The 22,460-nt window shown below is 39.9% G+C and overlaps 1 protein-coding gene across 1 annotated transcript; it reads left to right on the top strand.

The window, feature by feature from the left end:
* Positions 1–4,948: 4,948 nt before the first annotated feature.
* On the top strand, positions 4,949–15,942 carry crabp2a (cellular retinoic acid binding protein 2, a). The gene is made up of 4 exons (XM_047358219.1): positions 4,949–5,222; positions 11,764–11,942; positions 12,523–12,639; positions 14,955–15,942. The coding sequence occupies exons 1-4, from the start codon at positions 5,141–5,143 to the stop codon at positions 15,003–15,005; spliced, it is 429 nt and encodes a 142-aa protein (XP_047214175.1). The 5' UTR covers positions 4,949–5,140; the 3' UTR covers positions 15,006–15,942.
* The last annotated feature ends 6,518 nt before the right edge of the window (positions 15,943–22,460 follow it).

Below are 22,460 nucleotides of genomic sequence, written 5' to 3'. Positions count from 1 at the left end.
AGCCTCCCTAGTTCATTTGACACTGAGGTAAATCAAAGGAGAAAGCCACATTAAATTACAAAAGTTTTATGATGGTGCATTTATAATTTATGTCAAGTAGCTTCTTTAGTGGGGAAAACACCCGTAATAATTCCTTCCAGCCAGGAGTTGGTGCTTTCGAAGGCCAGGGTCAAGTTCACATCTGGGATCACTCATGATACCGGGGTAAGAAAATTACTGCGGGTCAGCTAGACGATAAAATGGTGAATGACACTGAAGTGTGACTTTACAGCAGGCCAAACACTTCCACATTCACGGAAACAAACTTCAGCTTTACATAAACCATCTCTCCCAGAGGAGGCCACCATCATCAAGGCATTCTTTGTTGGGTTCATCAGCCGTATCAGAGATCTTTGGGACAATAAATAGGCTGGATGTTCTGCAGATACTGTTCAGATCTATGTCATTTGAATGAGGGAAGGAAAAAGGAAACAACAAGCAGCACAGGAAAAAGGGAGAGTGGAGATATGGAGCCGGTCATTCTGCTGGGAGTGTTGATATGAGGCTCAGGCTGATTTGAATAGCGATCCATAAATCCACTGAGGTAGAAAAATACCTTGCCTGCTCTCTGCAAGACTCACATGTTAAATTTCAACTGTAGCATTTTAATGCAGAAAAACAATGTTCACATGAACAATTAGCAAATAACAAATATTTTTGCAATCGAATCCATAGGTACCTTTGAGAAAAGATTTTTTCTTTCTTAAGACTGTGATGTCCACTGCCTTGCAAAGGTTACATTTTGTTACATTACAATGACTAGCTTCAGTGTATTTCATTGGGATTTTATGTGACAGGCTGTCAGAATGGCCCCTACCTTTATACCTTTACATAAATGTGAAGTTGAAGGAAAAGAATGCATAGTTTACTTGTTTTCACAAATTCAAACATGGAAAGCATGCAATGCATTGGTGTTCAGACCCCCTGAGTAATTAATTTGTGGAACCACTTATTGCTGCAGATACAATTGCAGGTATTGTGGGTATGTCTCTAGCAGCTATACATCTCTAGATGCCAATGTTTTCCTACATTCTTCTTTGCAACTTAACTCACGATCAGTTACATTGGATAAGGAGTATCTGTGAACATAAATTTTCAGGTCAGATTCTCTATCCTATTCAGGACTGAGCCATTTCATCATAGCTCTGACTGGTTGTTTAGAACCATTGTCCTGCAGGAAGGTGAAGATGATGTTGTCTACATAGTTTCCGTCTATTACAGAGCATTTTTCACACTTCTGAATCAGCTGACATTCATGTATGCAACAGAACAAACATTTTCCTTTGTAGCTTTTCTCTTAGAAATAATCTTTTCTGAATCTTTGACCAGCTCATTTAGTTTTAACTACCCACATGACCTGAAACCCTCTTATAACAGATTAAAAGTAAGTCTATCCAGTTTTGTGGCAACACTGACACACATCAGATGCAGATCAGTAACTGCCATCACTCAATGTCTTATTTGCAGACAGCTCTTGTCAACCAGCTGGATATCAGCCAGTTCTGATGTTAGCCAACATATCTGCTTTTGCTTTATTTTTCTTAATGCTGGCAGTGTTTCTGCCTTTAACGGTGGCTAAAAAAGGCAGAGTCCATTGTATCAACAGTAGACTTTGTCTTATTTCTATAAGGTAATGCCAATCTGTCAGTTTCTGTGATGACAGTTGATGATATCAGTTACAAAAGATAATCTTGGTGTGAAAAAAGAACAATGTAGGAAACAAAAGAAGCACAGAAGGATTGTAATAGTGGCAACACAGGGAAATGAAGATCAAATCAGATAGTTGGCAGTAGAGGAGGAATCTAATACTTCTCACACCTCCAAAGACAGAGGAGCCTCTCTTCGTTCACTCCCTCTCAACTCTATCTGACACTGCAGGTTGCGTTTTTGATCTCCAAGCTTTCACTGTCTCTCTTTACTGACTCACTTTCCCCACAACAATAAGATTTGGTTTTTAAAAAGCAACCCGCACTCAGGTCTCTAAATTTCTCCCTAAGTATTTCTTCTGCCATCCATCTTCTCCTATTATGTTCTTCTCTTCAACAGGTTTGAGGAATGTGTCCGAGCTGCACAAAGGAACAAAAGACAGACAGCAGGAGGAGAAGAAGGAGGAGAATGGGGGAGAAAGTTGCACAAAATGAAGGAGAGACAGAAAGGGGGAGAAAAAAGGGGGAAAGAAGGAAAGAGTGGGGAGAGTGAGGCCGAGAGGAGCAGAGCACGGATGAGTGCCCCTGAATGCTGAGCCGTGCTTTGTCACGGCGTGCTGACATGCAGCATCACACACATTTCAGAGCTCTTTATCAATCTCCTCTTTGAAACAGCGCACACACAAGATGGGTGAAGCTGTCACTGCGTTGCTCTGCTTTAAAACATTTTGATGCATTTTTGTTGTTATGTCATGGTAATATGGTACTGGGTCTGCAGTGAAGCTGAAGATGGATTCTCCAAATGCTTGCCGGCTCTTGTTTGGCTCCTTTGTGTTTGAAATGGTCACTTTGAATTTGACAACATAATTGATTTTTTATTTTTTGTTTCACAGAAATGTTTTTTTTCGCAGCAGGCCACCATATTAGCAATTTGGCAGAATGATGTCAAACTGATGGAAATCACATTTGCATTCTGTCTACAGTGCCTTGCAAAAGTATTCATGCACCTTGAACTTTTCCACATTTTCACTTAAAAAAATAAACTTCTTAAGATGGTAAGTGAAAAACCAACAAAAAGTGGTTCATAATTATGAAGTAACAAAATGTATACAAAACAAAATCTAAAAATGTGGCTTGCAGTTGTATTTTCTCCGACAACCATAAACAAATCCAACACAATTCAGCTCCCGTCAGAAATTACCTAATTAACAAATAAAAGCCAACTGTGTGCAATTTAATCTCATTATCTGTACGTTGAAGCATGGTGAGGGCAGCATCATACTGAGGGGATCCTTTTATTCAACAGAGGCAGGCAAGCTGGTCAGTTGATGGGGAAGAAAGATGCAGCTACATACAGCGAGACCCAGGCAGGAAACCCATCCGAACTGAATGTTCTTGAGATGTTTTACAAAAATAAGAGAGAAATTCTGGTCTCTAGATGTGCAATATTGGTGCAGACGTGCACTACAGAACAAAGCTTTGTGCATGTCCATGTACAGTGCATGCACCATTGCTGAAGAAATGTTAACAAAAGGAAACAAGGGCTTAGTTGTATGTTTGAGAAACATTGCAAGCATCAGTGCAAAAGTAATAAGTGCATATATGCCACGCTGTTGTTAATGCCAGGGGAGGATACTTTAAAGAAAGCAAATTCAGAGGTCCAAATACTTGATAATTAACGTACAAATACAATCTGATATGTGACTCTTAATATAAAAATCAAGTTAAGTTGGTCCAAAGTTTACTAATGAAAGTTTCTTTGGAAAAAATTGTTCTTGCTTCCAAATTTGCCATCTGTAGTGTACTCCAAAAGACTTGCAGCTGTAGTTGCAACACCCCACGTCACAGTTATGCACTACTTTTGTTAGTTTATCACATAAAATCCCAATATTGACATCTATGAAGAAGATTAAAGGAAGCAGCTAAAAGTGTTAGGATTTGGGGTTGTTTGGTTTTTGGTTGCGGAATTTTCCTCTTATGTTTCTCACAGTTAAGGTTTTGAATCATGCTTCTGTTTATTATTTTCCCGGTAATGCTTTAGTTTTTGTCTTCTATTTCATGTTTTGTCAAGTTAGGTTTTTGGATCTGGTTATGCTTTAGTTTCATGTTTGGGAGGGGGGGTCAATGTGAACAAGCTTTGTTCGCATCAAACAGAACCGCAGTGTGAGATGCAGTTCGCTGAATTTGGACGCAGCTCCGTGCGTTAAAGCGCATATCACGTTTCCAGACGCTATTGTTATACATTTGTTAGTCATCGTGTCTCTGTTACAGGTCTGGGCACTGGGTTTGTATATTACTGGGTTGGAGCATGCACATAACTCGAGCAGGGACCTAAACCTTCATTATTAACCCACCTCTCCTTTGCTGGAGTCGCCGGTTAATTTCCCGTGCAGTGTAGCGGATAGGATCATCCATCAGGAGTCAATAGTTAACGTCGGCTTTGTCCAATTTCCATCCATCATCATCGCGTGCGTGATTGTGTGCGTGCTCTTTACAAGGATGCCTCCTACCCTGCGGGCCCCCCGCCTCCTGACCCTACCCCGTCTACTAGATCTCCCGCTCTCGCCCCTTTCTTCCGCCAGAGCAGCGGGGGGCAAAAAGCTTCAACGTGCGCCAACCCCACCATTTTATACTAATCCCAGCACGCCCTCTGCTCCTTTGTGCTTCCCAAAGGAGGGTTTTATTTGCATCTAACGCACCCGCAGTTAAATGGATATATCGCAAAAGGTCGCGGCCAGGAGCTGTATCCTATTACCAGTACTTTTATTTTTATGGCACAGAGCAGTGGCGGACAGGAGACTGGGGGTTGAACTTGACAATTCTTTCTGCTCAAACCACGCACATGCACACCACACACTCTGCCACTGCCATCCAGTCTGCCAGTTGACTAGTTCTTCCTTCGCACCGCCCTGCCAAGACAACATGTTATGTCAACAGACTGGCTTGGTTACATCCTCCCTCTTTTGAAACTGCAAGGAAGCAATGTATACAAGCTGCATGGCAAGTTGCAAAAAAGAGACCTCTGAGCGCGCTTGGCTGTTGGGGCTGCCTGTCAGGTTGATACTGAGGGTCTTTGAATGCTGGCTTGGCTGCATGCCTTAACCATGAAATACACATGTTGCCTGCTGAGGCGGGGTCAGAAACTCCGTGGACCCTTTTTCCTATCACTCAGTTGGACTCCGGGGCGTGCCCACAATAAAAAAAAAAAAAAAACAGAAGGGGCGTGCGCATCCCCACGCAAGTGTCTTAGCCTTTTGTGCCATTCATTTTAAACGCAGCGGCTTAAACCGAGCATCACACAGATAGAGATAAGAGCTGTCAGAAGCAACCGGTCAGACTGAGCTAAATTAAAGCATCCAGCAGGTTTCAGCTCAGACAAGCATTTATTTTACGCACAGAAAAAAATTGGACCAGTCAGCTTATTTGATTTAATTTTTGACTACCTGCAGCCGAAGATGGAGCACAACATCCCTGATTTCTCTGGCACCTGGGAAATGAAAAGCTCGGAGAACTTTGAAGAGCTCCTTAAAGCATTGGGTAAGTGATGAGAGTGATGCTTGAAATTTGATTTTGGTTTTCATTACAGAGACTTTAACTTCCCTTAGTCGAAAAGATCTTGTTCTGAAACACAGATCTTGTCCTGCGCGTCCTTGCATTACTAGAGATCAGCCTGTTCTTCAGGGTGTGTGTGTGTGTGTGGGAGGGGGGGGGGGCAGAACCAGAAACTCAAAGCTTGGGCCCCCACCCTTTCTTCTCTCTCCCCCATCTCTCCTTTTGGCCTCCCCTTGCACGCACAATGGAGACAAACGGCGGCACATCTGTCCGTGTCACAACCTCCGATTATCTGAGCGTCTGTGATTACTGAGGAGGACCGTTACGACACAATACAGTAGGGCAGACAGTGGCATCACTACATGAAGGGTAGGTCAGGGACAGGAACAAACACCTGCTACCAGGGCCGGCACAAAGCTGTATGAGGCCCTTAACCTGCAGTTAAGCCCACAGCACCTCTTCATTTTACATCAATAATGCCTGATCTTTTTTAGTTATCTATTTATCTATTTTTGCATTCTGTATTTAGCACAACTGGTTTTACACATCACCCCTGTTATTTTGGTGCAAATTTTGTGCAATTTACTTGCTACACATTGCACCAATCAATAAAAAAATGCACTAACAAAGCTGCCTGCTGTAAGTTCTGTGACGTTTCCCTATAAAGTATGTTCAAGTGAGTAACACAGCTGAATAAGCTATTTATTTGGCTTACTCATACGGGTGCATCTCAGTAAATGAGAATATCATAAAAATGTTAATTTATTTTAGGGATTCAATTAAAAAAGTGAAATATATTTTATAAAGATTCATTAAACAGAGTGATGCATCTCTAGTGTTTATTTCTGATCATTTTAATGATTACATCTTATGCCTAATAAAAAACCCAAATTCGGCTTCTCATAAAAATGTAAATATTTCTTAAAAACACACACAAAAAAATGGATTTTAAAGAAAGAAACACTATGGCCTACACAGTCATGAAGAAAATCCCTGAGTTGAGACATATCCAGCAGATAGTCGCTGACACCCTCCACAACCGTGGTGAAATAGCTGGCCGTTCACAGAGAGCTGTATCCAAGCATTTTAATGGAAAGTTGAGTGGACAGAAAAAATGCGGTAGAAAAAGATGCACAAGTAACATGGACATGTGCAGTCTTAGGAGGATTATAAAGCAAACCGCATTCAAGTGTTTGGAGGAGATTCCCAAGGGGTTGACTGCTGGCAGAGTAAGAACTTCAAGAGCTACACTTACCAAGGTCATGCGCTACAACTGTTACGTTCCTTGGGCTGAGTCATTCCTAAATCAGAGACAATGTCAGGAGCTTCTTACCTGGACAAAACAGGCAAGGGGCTGGACTGTTGCTCAGTGGTCCTAAATAGGTATGCTCTTTGGCAAATCCAGTTATGAATGGTGGTCAGGTGAAGGGAGCAAGTTTTCTTGTTTGTTTTAAACATGTCATATCTGGGCAGCTTAGGCAAACAGAATGGTGGGTCTGGTACCCCTGCAGTGTTGGGGAACATTTGCTCTGCAAAAAAGTTTGAATCAGTTATTTTCCCTGCTGCCTAAATTACTTTGTTAAATTAATGGCACCTTAGACCACATCAGCAACATGCTACAACAGCTAAAGAGGCAAAGATGATAAAGTGTGAGATATGGAGAATAACGTGTAAAAAACAAGGAAACAATAATGATAGTCGCAATAACGACAAACAAAATGTCAAACAATATAACAAAAAACATATACATAAAGGAGTGGACACGTTTAATATTGAAAGCACAAGCAACTACATAGAAAATGTTACTTTTACTGGTCTGTAATGCTTTTTAGCCTCAGATACAAGCAACTGAAGTTATGTAATTAGCTTTAAGTCATGACTCTGCTACAGTAACTTTTAAATTATGAAGCTTTTTCTTAGTATGAATAGAGCTGTTGCATTTGTCAACGTGTCCTGTGTGAATTTAAGTTCTAGGCCGTCGCAAAGTTGGTCTCTACCTCGGAGCAGTCCTTCCTTACACTGAGATTAAGCTCTGCTTTTTCTGGTTTGTTGCATCCCTCCATCCACTCGCTTCAGCCCGTGGCAGGCTCTGCTCATGGGGACCCGAGAGCCGCCTGTCATTTTGTAATAATTTTTCATTAGATGACTTTCCATTGCACACCTGGAACTCACGTCATCAAGGCAGAGAGAGACATGGTTGCAGCAAACAAGGCTGTTCTTTATCCAGCGCTCTCTCAGACACACTTGCTTTAATCCACAGCACATGGAAGTCACTGAAATACCTGTCAAAGGCCACTACTGTTTTGAGCTAACACTCGTTGTGACGGAGAATTCCTGTTGAAGCAATTAGCGAGCATGGTTTGCTCCAATGACCCCGCCTGTTGGTCTCCATCACTCTTTGTGTGTGTTTGCGGGGAGGAGGAAGGGGGCTCTAACAAAGGGCAGGATGGCGATATGATTAGGTTGCATGGTGCGCAATAATCAGGGGTCAGGGTTTTTGTGTGCAAATACTGTGCAAAAGTCTTGAGTCATTCCTTCTTTAATTACATTTTACTTCCTAGACGCCAAACCTTTATGCCGTTGTCCTGATTGGCAGTTCTTCAACATTTCTGAAGAACCTTTAAAGTTCCTCTTTGGACACTGGCTTTGTTTTCACTCGTTTGCAATCTAGTACCTTAACCTTTTCAGAAGTTGTTTGTTGAACCACTTAACTCTAATTTTTTCTAAACTTCAGAAATAAAGCAGTGTTACGGAAAACTTAGCAAAGATCTAAATTAAACTGGATCATCATGTACTTTGTTACCAGCAACCTTTAAGTGTAAAACTGACTGCAGATAACAAATTGTGAAAAATAAAATATTCTTTTAGCACCAACTTGGTGATTAACAGTGAGCTATTATCTGTAACCCTATATTATCTATAAATATATAAACTTTAGATAAAATATTTGTTTTTACATGTATTACAAAAGGCAGGCTGTGATGCAAATGTGCAAATGTTTTGTTTCACAGCAGAGCTGCTATCTACTCTGGCTGTGAGGTGTTCAGTGTCTTCATCAGAGATACAGCCTGAGGGAAGAAAATGTCTGTGTGTCACTGCTAGGTTCTAGGACCGGGCAGAAAATGGGAGAAAAACTTTCAGAACACCTGGAGAAACTTTATTTAAGACCCTTTATAAGACTGTGAAGTATCCAAATAACAATAACAAGAAAAAACAAAAAACTGTTGCACTCTTCTACAGCAAGAATGCAAGTTAGACTCCACAAACTTTCCCACATGATTAAATTAGCTCTCTGTAATGTGGCCCCTGGTTTCTTTGGGGACACCTTACAGCCGGACGAAGCCCGTCAGCACCAACTACCCTCTTCTCTCCATCTATCCATCCTCTCCACCTCGACTCACTCCTTCTAAACATCTCTTTGCCCCAAATGCTTCCTCTGCACTTTGATCTCTGACCCTGACTGACAGTCTGTCTGTGTCTGTGTGTGTTCTGCGGTCAGGTCTGCCTTTTGGTCCCATGTCTGCAGACAGGCAGGGTTGAAGGTAATCTTTAACTTGTCGGATTTTGCAGAAGCATCTGAGCCTTCCTTCTGTTGTCACCAAATGGTTCACACTTCAGGACTTGAACTTTGCTTGCAAACCAACAAAGTTTCGATGGGTTTTTGGTCTTTTTTTTTTCTTTTATTGCAAATAAAGATGATTAAATAAATAACAGTACAAAGTCTCAAAATCATATCCATTAAGGAAGCTTGTGGATAAACGTCTTTATAGCTGTACATAGTGAAGCTTAAACAAAACAAAAGATTATTTATTTTTTAATGCAGAGAAAGGAGAGCAATGAAAAAATTACCAGACTGATTACTAAACACTGCTATAAAACAAAGTATTAAGAGATAATATAATTTTATGTAGCTGTGTGCAGTAATGTATCCAAATATAATAATAACAACAATAATAATAATAATAATAATAATAATAACAATAAATAATCTAAAACATGATCAATTTGTTCGACTTTACTTCACTATTGTGGAATATTGCATTTACCACCTTTATTCAAGTAAAATCTGCTGTGTGAGTTTCTAAAACTGCACATATTGTCGATGTGTTTAAAACGTATACCACTTAAATATGCATTCCCTGCATAATTACCTAAAAACACACGTTCACAAGATACAATCTGCATTGAATTTATCTCCCCACCTGGACACTGATAATGCGGCCACTGCGCTTCGCAACAAATTTACACTGCATACAGTGTGGAGTCTGGACACACAGATGCATGCTCAGTGACTCCACATTTCTCTGCGTATATATTTACACTTGGTGACAGGTGGGAATCTGTGTGAGGTGAGAGGTGTGAAATTCAACTCGGAGGAGTATACACACTTCCCCTCGTACTTGGACAGAGATCTTCACACACAACACACAGACTCTCTGCCCCCGGCTGTCTGAACCCCTCACCTCCACCCACAACCCTACCCCCCTCTCCCACCTACTTACCTTCTTCTTCCACAGCAGTCTGCTCCCCATTCCCTCTTGTCTCCCACACTTTATCATCTGATTCTTTCTCCTTTCTTTCATATTTTGCTCTGAAAATATTCATGTTCATTCAACACATTCTGCATCGATTAACATTTAGTACCTAGATGTAACAAAAAACAAGATTTCAACCTGTTCAGATATGCAATCTTGTGATCGATAAGTCACTAAACAAATTCAACTGGTGACATCTATTAATGAGGTTTTGTCTTCTCCCTCTGTGGTTACTGGAAAGAGGAAAGAACAAAATAATGTAGACTGCAGAGAGTGCAAGTCACATAAACCCTGGATGTATTTTGTCTGTGGGTGCGTGTTTGCATGTGTTCAGAGATGATGAAGTCCACGGGGACTGCAGATATGCAGACTTGCCTTGTTTCATGACATCATTGTTTCCCCAGAATCATAGTGAGAAAGATCTATGTGAAGCAAGTGTGCTTGTTTTCACCCTGAGAATAAAACAGAATCTCTATGCAGTGCCTTCATTCACATTTTGTTACATTACAAACACAAACTTCACAATATTTTATTGGGATTTTATGAGTTAGACCAAATATCTGAGAAGTGTGGTGTGCGTTTGTTGGAGGCTCCTTTTATCCAGTTACCCCTACATAAAATCCAGTACAACTCAGGCCTTCAGAAGTTATCTCATTAGTAAGTACAGTCCACCTGTGTGTGTGTGTGTGTGTGTGTGTGTGTTCCTGTCTTGGCATCACAGTGAGAACCATTTTCCCGATTTCCCCATCAAATTGAGGACCGTTTGTACCAAAGTGAGGACATTTTGCTGGTCCTCACGACCTATTTTGCTAACAGTTAGGTTTAGGACCAAGGTGTGAATTGAGTTTAGGTTAAGGTTATGGTTAGGCATCCACTGGTAATAGTTAGGTTTAGGGTTATTGTCAGGGTTAGGGCATAGAAAGGGTTGAAAATGACTGAAATTCAATAGAAGTCAATGGGAGTCAACAGATGGTCCTCACTACATATAGCAAAACAAGAATGCGTGTGTGTGTGTGTGTGATTTAATCCCAGTTTAAACCCAGCTGTTCTCTGAAGGCCGTTAGAGGTTTGTTAGAGAACATTAGTGAATAAACAGCATCACGAAGACCAAGTATTACAGCAGACAGGTTAGGGAGAGAGGTGTGGAGATGTTTAAAAAGTAGGTAGATTATAAAACAATATTCCAACAACATTCCAATCCATCATCTGAAAATGGAAGGAGCATGGCACAATTGGAAACCTACTGAGACATGTCCGTCCACCTACACAGACAGACAGGACAGTGTCTGCATCAATAAGAGAAGCAGCCAACAGGTCCATGGTAACTCTGGAGGAATTGCAGAGATCCCCAGCTCAGGTGGGAGAGTCTGTTGACAGGACTGCTATTAGTATGCTCTCCACAAATGTGGAAAGACCCACATAGGGGTCATAGCAGACATGTGAAAGCAGGTGCTCTAGTGAGGTGAGACAAAACTGGCCTTTTATGCCTGCATGACAAATACAGTGTTTGGTCACAAAAACTAGCACAGCACATCAACCCAACACCACAGTAAAACATAGTCATGGCTGCATTATGATTCAAGGATGCTTTTCTGTAGTACGGACAGGGAAGCTGGTCACAGTTGATAGGAAGATTGGTGGAGCTAAACACGTGGCAATCCTGCAGGAAGTCTTGTTAGAGGCTGTAAAACACTTGAAAAATGGGTGGAGGTTTAAGCAGGACATCAACGCATCACTTTGTGTTGATCTATCACATAAAATCTCAGTTGTATACATTGAAGTTTGCAGTTGTAATATGAAAAAATGTGAAAAAGTTGAAGGTGTATGAATACTTTGGCAAGGCACTATAAATGTCTGCAAGATATCATGTTGGAATATTAACATATCAGAGAGAAGTTTCTAAAATGACAGTAACGAGTGATGCTTGCTTGTGCATTGCACATTATGTGAAACTGTTCTCAGACTTTTTCTTTTGGGCTGTCGTATTTCAGGGGTGAATGTGATGCTGCGCAAGATTGCAGTGAAAGCCGCCTCGAAGCCGCTGGTAGAGATCACGCAGGATGGAGAGACGCTGTCCATCAAAACGTCCACCACAGTCCGCACCACTCACATCACCTTTACTGTTGGGCAGGAGTTCAACGAGTCAACAGTGGACGGGCGCCCGTGCACAGTACGCAACACACAGACATAAGAAAATGTATTCCTAAATGATGTTGGTTTTCCCGAACACGCAACTCAAAAGCACAAATGGGTGTATAGAGATAAAACAGTCCACATAGTATATCTGTTTAATTTGGCTTTTTATCATAATAAAACTAATAGCACATAGCACAGCTTCACTCCTCCCTTGTTCTCGAAGGGACTATTAAGATACTCTTTGCTTCACCTTTTAACATCCCATCATCTTTCCACTCCATCCTCCCCACTTGGCCTTTCTTGCCCTCTGTCCCTCCCTAATTCTCCCCGGTACTCTCCCCATTCCCCCTGCACGGCCTCTATGTGGCTGTCTCCAAAGCAAACACATTCAACCAGCCAGGACTTCACTGCATCACAGCTTATCACTTCCAAGTTATCGGCCTGCAGCGGATTATTTTTCCTGCTCCTACATCAGACACTCCCTCATTGGTTCCTTTCTTTGTGAATGACAGTAAATCAGTCTGTGCATTTATTTAGGCATCCAACCAATCATAGAACTTGAGAATCATATGTGATATTCTTCTTTCCTTTATTATTTTTGTTTATACATTTAGAGTTTTCCACGTTGGGAGACAGACAGCAAAATCAGTTGTGAGCAGACTCTGCAGAAAGGAGAAGGGCCCAAGACGTCCTGGACCCGAGAGATCACCAGTGACAGCAAGCTGATCCTGGTAGATTAACTTCAACTTTTTTACATACTGTCATGCTACAACCCCAAATGTCTCTGTATTTTATTGGGATTTTATGGAAAGTGATACATAGTTTTCAAACGTTTTGTTTTGTGCATTTGTATTCCTAAATTATTATTTTGTAGAACCCCATTTCTCTGCAATTACAGCTAATTATTTTGGGGTATGTCTCTACTAGCTTTACACATCTAGAGGCTGAGACTTTTGATGCCTCTTCTTTGCAAAAAAAGCTCAAGTTCAGTCCGACTGGACGAAGAGCATCTGTGAACATCAGTTTTTAAGTTCAGTTGAAGTTAGGTCTGGATTTTGACTGGCCCACTCTAACACATCAATGTACTTTGAATGAAAACCATTCTGGTGTAGCTCTGAGTAAACAGGTTGTCTTCCAGGATTGCCCTGTGTTTTAGCTACATCCATCTTCACATTAACTCTGATCAGCTTCTCTGCCCCTGCTGAAGAAAGCTATCCCCACAACATAATGCTGCCACCACCATGTTTTTTGGTGAAAATGGTCATATTTTCCATGTAGGTCAAAAAGGTGAATTTCTTTTTCTTCTGGTCAGATGATCTTCCTCCACAATATTGCTGTGAACCCTTCATGGCCTGTGACAAACTTTAAGCTGGACCATCTTTTAAAAATTGCCTTGCTCTTGCCACTGCTCCCTAAAGGCCAGGTTTATGGAGTCTACAGCTAATAGCTGTCCATGTTGTTCTATTAACAGACTCTCCTACCTGAGATGTGGACTAATAACAGTGTATTAATGCTGTGCAGATCACTTTTAAACATGTTTCTCACGATCCTAACTTTTCTGCTAATTAAGCCTCAAATTACATAAAATAGGAGCAGAATAGGAGCAGTTTTCAAGCTCACAGTAATAAAGCTTTCAGTCAAAAAGAGAAGCTTAAGTTGCTGTTGAACAATCATAAGGTCCAATAATGGATCTTGAAATTTATGTTTTAAGGACAAACAGTCTTGAACGAGTCAGAAAAACATCACAAATCAACTTGACTTGGATTTTAATGATTCATAACTTAAATCAGACTTTTCGCTTTGATGTAAACTACTTTGAGTCTTTCAGCAAAGAAAAGGCTGAAAGCTGTCCATGTAATACTTTGGAATCAAAACAAAAGAAAACATTGTTGGGGAAATTTCCTTTTTTGTGTTACTGGGTCTCTCAAGGTCCCAGTGTCCATCAAGCAATGGTTTATTAAGTCATTATGAAGATAGATTAGCTGCTCTGGCGGTTCTTGGTTGACTGGCGCTAAAGGCGAGTCCACCCCTCCAAACCTTCTCGGCTCTTTTTTGCATTTTCACAAAAGGAATAAAGATTTCATTAATGCCAAACAGTATTTCAAAGAATTGCTGAGCAACTCAAAAATCTAGTCGGAGTATTTCAGATACTGAACTACAGATAATCAAATGCGGCCCAGATTCTTTAAGAAAAAACAAAGTAGACATTTAATTTAGCACCTAACTGGAAGCTTCAAACCAGATCCCAACCTAAGCATAATTTAACACCCATAATATACAGCCGTAAGAACCACAGGGGATCCTCTCTCTCCATCGACTGATCATGCAATAAGCAATGCAATGCAATAAGAAAACTTATTTTGGGCACAATTGATATGACTATTTTACTTTAATGAATCATGCTTCCCCCAAGACTGTGCCACCCTGTGTGGTGAGTCATATGGTGCAGTCACTGACAGGAAACAGAGTTACATTCAATGGATGGGAACTGAGGGCAATTCATCCAACTCGTTTTCTCTTAAATATTTTCAGAAAACGCTAAAAAAGTAAACTTAAGTAAAAGTTTAACAGTTAAACCTAATAATATGTTGCACTAGTAGTTCACTGTAGTGATTGTTGTGGTGGAAAATGGTCACTTGCATGCACCCTGATAAAAAGTGGTGACTACAAAGACATGACCTTGTTGCTATCTGGACTGGCTAGATATTTTTAATCAGCTGACAGCTACAGATGATGTACATAAAGGCTGAGTGACAGAAGATATTATTTTCAGTTATTATTACTAGATTGGGCAGAATTGTATGTTTGGATATAAACACAACTAGCAAATATGTGTTTTGGGTCATTGTGGTGCTGACTCGTTATGATGATCCAGTTTCAGTTAACAGTTAGTCTTTCCAGATTTTTATATTTTTTAAATAGGGAGGCCAAGTACTCGACGCAGCTGTCCTGGGTTCGAGTCCCGACCCATGAGACCTATGCTGCATGTCACCCCCCTGTGCTGCATGTGGTTAGTATTAACAGCGTCCTTTCTTTGTTGTTTCAGACCATGAGAGCAGATGACGTGGTTTGCACCAGAGTCTACGAACGACAATGAGCAAGACCACTTCTCACTTTTTTGATCTTCCAGCTCCACTCTCGTCTTCACAACTCACCCTTCTCTGTGGGTTAGGAAACACCAATCTGAAGATTTATTCCTGTTAACCTGTTAGCTCCATTGCATAATAATTTGGTAATTGTTTTTAGTACGTCGCATTTAAAATCTGAGCTTCTGTTTTTATTTTCCATGTGTGCTATCTGACCTGACCAGTTTCATTTTTAGACCTGAAATTGTGCAGAGCATCAAGTTGCTAAATTGCAGTTCATGCATTTGTTGTGCATGTGTGTGCTATCAAGAGTTGTGCAGCCGCAGCAGGCGAGATATGAGACTATATTTGTAGGTGTGTAAACCAATCCATGAGCTCTTCCTGTATCAGGTCAGTTTTGACGTCTGTCCTCTCTTTTTCTGTAGCCTTGCTCCCTCCTCATCTAAACTAATTAGTTTTTTGTATTTATTACTACACCACTTTTTACATTGTGTCTCTTTTGTTTAAAATAATAGGAAAACGACACTTTCCTTGGAGAAAAACACGAAAAACCACTTTGACGTCAGCTCTCTGGCTGCCCTGTGCAGAAAAAACTATTAAGGAAAAGAGTTTAATGGCAGCCAGGGTTTTATGGTTTGTGAGTTTAGCTGCAGAATGTGTGCACATTAAATGGCTCCATGTTATTTTAGGCTTTCTCTCAGCTGTCTGCAACCAGAATAACTTGTCTGTCCCCTCCTTCTTCACATTCTCTGTCCATCTTCTCCACTCATCTCTCTCATGTCCGTTTTTCATGCCTGGTCCCTTCGATCTGTTCATCTAGCAGCCTTTCCACCCCCGCAGCTGTAGATTAGTAGTAGTCGTTTTATTTCCATTTTGTTTGGCAGTTGAAAGTATATTGTTTATTTTTTACGGTTCTTAATAAATGCTTAACGAGGCATTTGCAAAGTACAGCGTGTCTTTCAGTCAAAGTCATCCTTTGTTTCTTTCCATTTTGTTGCTAAGAAGCCCGAAAATCTTCTAATATTTTAAAGTGGCCATGATCAGAATTTAAGGGTTAGGTCAGCAGCAGGTTTATTTTTGCTCTTTTTGTTTTTGCTTTTAGGATGTTTAATTCTACTTTTTCTCCCTCTACCCAAGAATTTTAGAGGAATTGTTTCTTAAAATTTGCTAATGTATTAAACTCTAACCTCTGGACCCTTCAGGCTTCAGAAGCATCCTAAACTCAAAGAACAAACCAGTGCGTTGTCGACACATACCAAAAAAACATGTTTTTAGCAGCCACACAGAAAAATTCTTTCAACAATTTTGGTTTAATCTAAGAAAATTGTCAAAGATAACACAGTTTCAAAGATTTGAAATGATTTCAACACAAACGCAAAGGTTTTTTTATATCTACAAAAACATTGCTCATCTGTACATCTTTTTTCATTGAAGTTATTAAGAACCACATGAGGCTCTGGAGTTATAAATGACCCAACAAAAGACATTGAAAGATGTAGTTGTAAAAGGAAAATGTGAAAACAGTTCAAGGGGTATGAACACTTTTGCAATAATTATGTATTTGGATAGGTAGTAAAGTTGGAGAAAGCAGGGAGATAAAAAAGTTGCAATCAGTGCACGATGAACTCCTGAATTTCTTAACAGTAATCAGTTTAAGCAATGCTACCTACACAGTTGAAGACTTGCTTCAATTTTAAAAGTCTCTCATCTGGACAGACAGGATACCATTATTCCAACAAATTTTAGAATTTGGTCATCATTTGTGCCAGAACTACTATAGGTGTCCAATTGTGACACATGATTCCTCCGTCAGTGATACCTCATGCCTAATGGCTGTGGACCGAAATGCTTCCATAATCCTTCCATCACTCTAGAGAGGTCAAAGGTTCAGCTTCCTCCTTTTAATTTGCCACCCATCTGTACATGTACCCGGACGGACACATGAGCGGTATTGATCCTCTCATCCTCTGCGTAATCCCGCTGAAAATCCTCTTCTATGGAGCATCTGCTGTTGTGGCAACATTTGGAGGATTACGGGAAAAATACGGGTCAGCGTGCAAGTTGGACTACAAGCCTCCTGATCGATCATTAAATGGTCAGAGTGCAGGTCAGTGGACATGTCTCCTGTTGCAGGAAATGCCACATGGGTTACGGGGTATGGCCAATTGACAGCAGATGTGCTTAACAAGTAGCAGGTCTTGAAGGGTCCTTGAAAAAGTGAAGGAGTTCAGGAGGAGAAACGAGGGAAGAAAGATGGATGGCATCACGTTTGCACAAAGGGAACAAGTAAAAACTGGATGTAGACGAATTCCTGGGAGAGGAATTTAATGTTGATAAAGCCCTTTTTAAGTATCTCCTCTTGCCCCGCAGCTGTGTGTTACAGTGTGACCCCAATAAAGTCTACCTCCTGTTCTAATAAAAGAGGTAAATAACTACCCCTCCCTCTGTGTTTATTACCCCCTGGGGCAGTAAAAGACAGATGTCTGGCCCACTTCAAAACGTCCAGCCTCAACTAGACAACTGTAAAATAAAATCTTACACATTCACAGGACTAACTTTAAAAAGAATTACACCGTACAGGCAGCACATAAAACATCATTGCGTCTCCCCAAAAGGCACGCAGCCAAACTGCCTCGAGAATGAAAAACCCTTCAAAAACACCTTAAAGACGCAGCAGAGGCAAGAAACAAGGATTTCTCCAAGAAAACGTAGCGAGGAACAGAAAATATCTTATAAAGATTTACATTATTTTCCCTGAAAGTGAAAATGGACTTCATTCCCCAATTCAACACCGTTTCATTATGTCTAACAAGGTAACTGTAGGCAAAAGAAGGATGTCTGAAGAAACCCAACACCAAAGCATGGGATATTTGTGGGAGAGCAGGTTAGTTTAGGTGCCCAGGGGCCACAGACTGACTCACGCCACCATGTGATCGATGACTTATGAGTGGAGAGGAGGCTGAGCGCTGTGTGTACTTTTCTGCATGCTTGAATTTTTCAAGTGTGTGTCACAAAAGTCATGACAAGTGATTTGTGATCTGTTTGAAGTGGCTATCGGGTTAAAGGTCAAGTGGATTCTGGCTTGAATTGTAAAGAATGGGAGGTCCCCTAGGAGGAATACGACCTGCAGGCATAAAGACTGATGGTTGGAAAGGCACATTCCCACCACATCTTCATAGCCACATCTTCTATAGGTGGAGCAAACCTTCAAACAGTGTACTGCCTCTTATTTAGGGGATTAATTCATAAATACACACAGAACTGCACAAATGGAAAGATAATAGCGGCAGACGGTAAGTGCTCCAGTCTCCAATAGCAAAGACCACCCAGGAAACCCTTCGACTTCTTGTAAAACATCTGTCAGTACAAATGATGGCAACCAATACACCCGGCTTCTCATACAGCGCCTTGATAAAATGTTCAACCCCCCTTTTAAACATTTTCTCACGTTGCAGACTTCAATCATCATTTGGGTTTAACTGATAGACCAACTCGCAGTAGTGCATAATTCTGAAGAAGAAAGCAAAGAATATATGTTTTTCTCCACAACTAAAAATCTGAAAGTGTGAAGTACATATGTATTCAGTCCCCTGATTTAATAGTGTGTAGAACCACCTTTCACTACAATTACAGCTGCATGTCTTTTATAGCATGTATTTAGCAGCTTTGCATATCTAGAGAAGATTTTGTAACTTAAAACCCAGTCAGATTGGATGGAGAACATCTGTGAACATAATTTTTTAGGTCTTGCTACATATTTTCAATTGGATTTAGTTCTGGACTTTGACTTGGCTATTCCAACAGATGAATATGCTTGATCTAAACCAGTGGTACACATACTTTTTGTAACAGGTAACACCTGAATAAATAGAGTACTGTCATTTGTGTAAAACAGTACAACAGGACTTGGGTTGCTGAAGTTATAGTGTAATTTATTCATAGGTATAGTTAAGTTAATAGTTCAAGAGAGGTTGTTAAACCAACTTTGACCTCTTAACAAACACGCCTTCCATTAAAAACTTTGTAAAAACCATTGAATAAATCCATCTTTTTTGCCGTTCTGATGATTTTTATCTCACTAAATCAGTCAACAATTCTGTGTGACTGTCTTTGATGAACACCTTGCTTCAGTGTTAAAAAATAATTCCCTTAAAATCCCAATAAAATGCTTAAATGTTTGTGGTTGTAATGTGGCAAAGTTCAGTCCATTAGAATACTTTTGTGCTGTAAAGTTTAGAAAAAGCGTATGGGAAAAAAGACATCAACAAAGCCGTTCTGGTCCATCTAAAACTTGCAAGCTTGCACTTAAATGCAACAATAAATATCTAATTTGATCCACAGTCTTCTCAGAGTTTCCATTTTTACTTGTAAAAAAATGAATGAGCTACAGGAAAGACATGAGAAAGTGTGGAAGGCATGCAGAAAAGGTCTTGAAAAGATATCTGGAAATCACAAAGTTGGGCCTTGTTTCCCTGAGTCCATTTCTTCACGTTAACAGCTGTGCAAAGAAACCTTTCATGGGTGGAAATGAAATAAAAGGGGCAAAAAGACATGAGAGATTGATTTGTAGACCAAAAGAGGGATGAATTAATACATTCTTGTCTGTATTGAAATATAAATTTCCAGGAACAAAGTAGGCTCAGTTTCATTCAAACACATTGCTTTGGTGAGCTCATCTGTGGGGAATCTCCAAACTGATATCAGCAGTTTAACAGGAGCACACTCATCCCTCTCCTCCTCCACAGTCGACGATCCCACGGTTTACTGGCAGAGCTGACTGAATGAGGTCTTTGTAGAAGTTAAGAGCTAATAACAAATCTGATTACAGACTCTGAACATTGACATTTAGGCAAACTGAGGACAGCGGCAGGAGAGTTGGAGGAGAGTGTTCGAAGTCACAATAATTAGAGGAAAAGACACACAGAGAGTGTGAAACCGAAAAGGGAGGGTGAACTGTCAGTTACATTCATTATCTCTTGAGCATTTTCCTATAAAGAGATTATTGTACATTATTATTTCTTGTACATTTGATGAGACACAAGACTTCCCCTCCAAGGTGAGAACTAGTTACTGCTGTGTCTTTGTGCGCAGGCGTGGATCCGCTGTTATGCACAATTATGCAGCACTGTTGGGGACAGGGTAAGGGTGTTTATTACCATTACAACAACCAGACCCTTCTTATAGTTGCTGATCAGCTTTTTACATGTTTCCACTGCTATTTTGACAATTAATCTTTGGTGATGTGCTCTAAGTCTTTGAGGCAGGAAGGCCTCCTTACCATCACCCTAATCTTTAGCTCCCTCCACAGATGCTCTATCAGATTCTGGTCACTGGCTGTCCCAGCCCAGAACTTTCATATTATTTTCAGTCAGTAGAAACATGTCGGTAGCATTAAAGGATTACTTAAACCTCAGTCTGCCGGGGGTATGAATAATTTTGGGCCTAAATACTCCTTATGTGAGGAAAGAGAACAGGAGATAATAACACAAATGTAAAGATCTGTGTTATTATAAAATCATTGTGATGTTTCACCACATGACTGAGATATTTATTTTTAAACTTCATTCAAGAAAAAATAACAACTGGTTCATGTTGGAACTTTGAACTTAATTCAGAATCTTTATGTGGTGAACTATGAGTATTAAGGTTAAATTAATTCATTTTAACCTGGTTGAACTGAATTTGGAAAACGTTCTGAACGCTCAGTGAAGATTGAGTGACTCCAGTTAGATACATTTTTGTCACGATGTTTCTGTCCATATGTACGGCAGCTCAGTCATAGGTTGACAGTGTTCAGACAATGTCTTGTACATTGACACAGCACATGAGAACCTCCTATGTTAGAGCACGTACACCTTAACAATGAGATTGGCCTTTTAAAGTAAACCATAAAGCATTGTCTTGGCAACTTTGTTGAACCAAACGTAAGTCTTCAGATGATGTTTTGCAGTCAGTCTGTAGTTCATGCACTTCCTAACTTGGCTTTGTCAGTGCACAAAACATTTTTCCAATCTTGTAGTTGTTTGGAAGACAAATTGGTTATTATATGAAAATGATAACTAAACTAGCACTAATGACTTTATTCTCTTATTCTTCGTCACTTGTATTTATTTTTAATCCTACATTTTCAGGATCACAAAGGTCAGACTTGTTTTTTGTTATTTACTCATAACAATCTGTGATGGTGACAAAAATCAGACACATTTATTCATAAAACTTCTTAACTAACCCTTTCTTCGCAGTATACATAATAGTGTGGAGTATAATTACACTGTAATAAGACCGTTGAATGTGGAGAGTGTGGGATGGTTGGGAGGATGTGATTTAGGACATATCCATAAGAGTTACAAGTGATCAACCGTCAGAGGTTCATGACTCATTTCCTTGTTTTTGAAAACAGTTTTCTTCGAAATCTCAAACATGGACCACAAATGGTGCACCCAATGACACAAATGCCACCCATGGATTGAGGAAGTCAATTACCTAATATCAACAAAATTAGTCGAAAGAACAAAATATAACAATAAATAAGCAGCCAAAAAAGAAGCAGTTTAGATGCTTAATAACATGAAAAGGTTGGGAGAAAAAAAACCTGTTCTGTGAATTAAAAATGATCTTCAAAAAAAGGGTTAATTTTTAAAGACTTATTTGAATATTACCAAATAAAACCAGTTGTTTCAATTTTCATCATTCAGGATTTGAAATATAAAAAATGCAAAAGCTTGTCAACACTTTGTAAACTCCTCTGTAGCAAGTACCACAACTTATAATAGCTTTTCTTTGCAGCCAATCATCGTTTTGCCCATTTGTCCCCTAGTTAGGTGAAATTTCTGGAATGCTTTGCATCCTTTGTTTTAATAAGGACAAATGATTGGGCTCTGTTCATGAATTTCAATAAAAGCTCAACATCCGACAAATCCGTTTCTGTGCTAAACAGCAGGAATAGCATTCCTCTAAATTAACCTGGAAGCATTTTTCTATAAACAAGCATTGTTTAATGGGGGGCACAGCTACCTGAAGGACCACTCCAGTGAGTAAAGAGTTTTCCTGAAGGGTTTCTGCATTTAAACAGAGGCTTTGTCTTAACTCATTAACAATTCAATGAACATGTGTCTTAGCATTCCCTAAATCTAACTTCATGCCACCTATTGATGAAAACGGCCTTGTTACAATTTACACAATGAGCTTTGGAAAGAGCAACCTAAACAGAAACTCTGCCAAAGTTTTTTTTTTAACATAGCTTTCTTTTGCTACAAGATTGTTTTTCTTTATGTCTTTAGAAAACACGTTAGCTGTAACAAAGGATATGACTGTTGGTTCATGAAGTCAGAGGATTTTTAAAGGTTTCAGTTTGCATCATGTAGTCTTTATTGGGAAATTTCACAAGCTAAAGAAGCCCAACAGTGTTTTCGTTCAGCTTAGATATCTTGATATAAACTCACATTTTATGTGCTTGTTATATTATA

The sequence above is a fragment of the Girardinichthys multiradiatus genome, chromosome 3 (assembly GCF_021462225.1).
Source record: "Girardinichthys multiradiatus isolate DD_20200921_A chromosome 3, DD_fGirMul_XY1, whole genome shotgun sequence".
Taxonomy (NCBI): domain Eukaryota; kingdom Metazoa; phylum Chordata; class Actinopteri; order Cyprinodontiformes; family Goodeidae; genus Girardinichthys; species Girardinichthys multiradiatus.
Note: the sequence above shows the minus strand (reverse complement) of the source record. Positions and strands in the feature narration are given on the sequence as shown.

Coding starts and splice junctions, on each gene's coding strand:
- crabp2a (XM_047358219.1), top strand. CDS start 5,141: ATGGAGCACAACATCCCTGATTTCTCTGGCACCTGGGAAATGAAAAGC. Junction 11,943..12,522: donor TGGACGGGCGCCCGTGCACA/GTACGCAACACA, acceptor TTATACATTTAG/AGTTTTCCACGTTGGGAGAC. Junction 12,640..14,954: donor GTGACAGCAAGCTGATCCTG/GTAGATTAACTT, acceptor TTGTTGTTTCAG/ACCATGAGAGCAGATGACGT.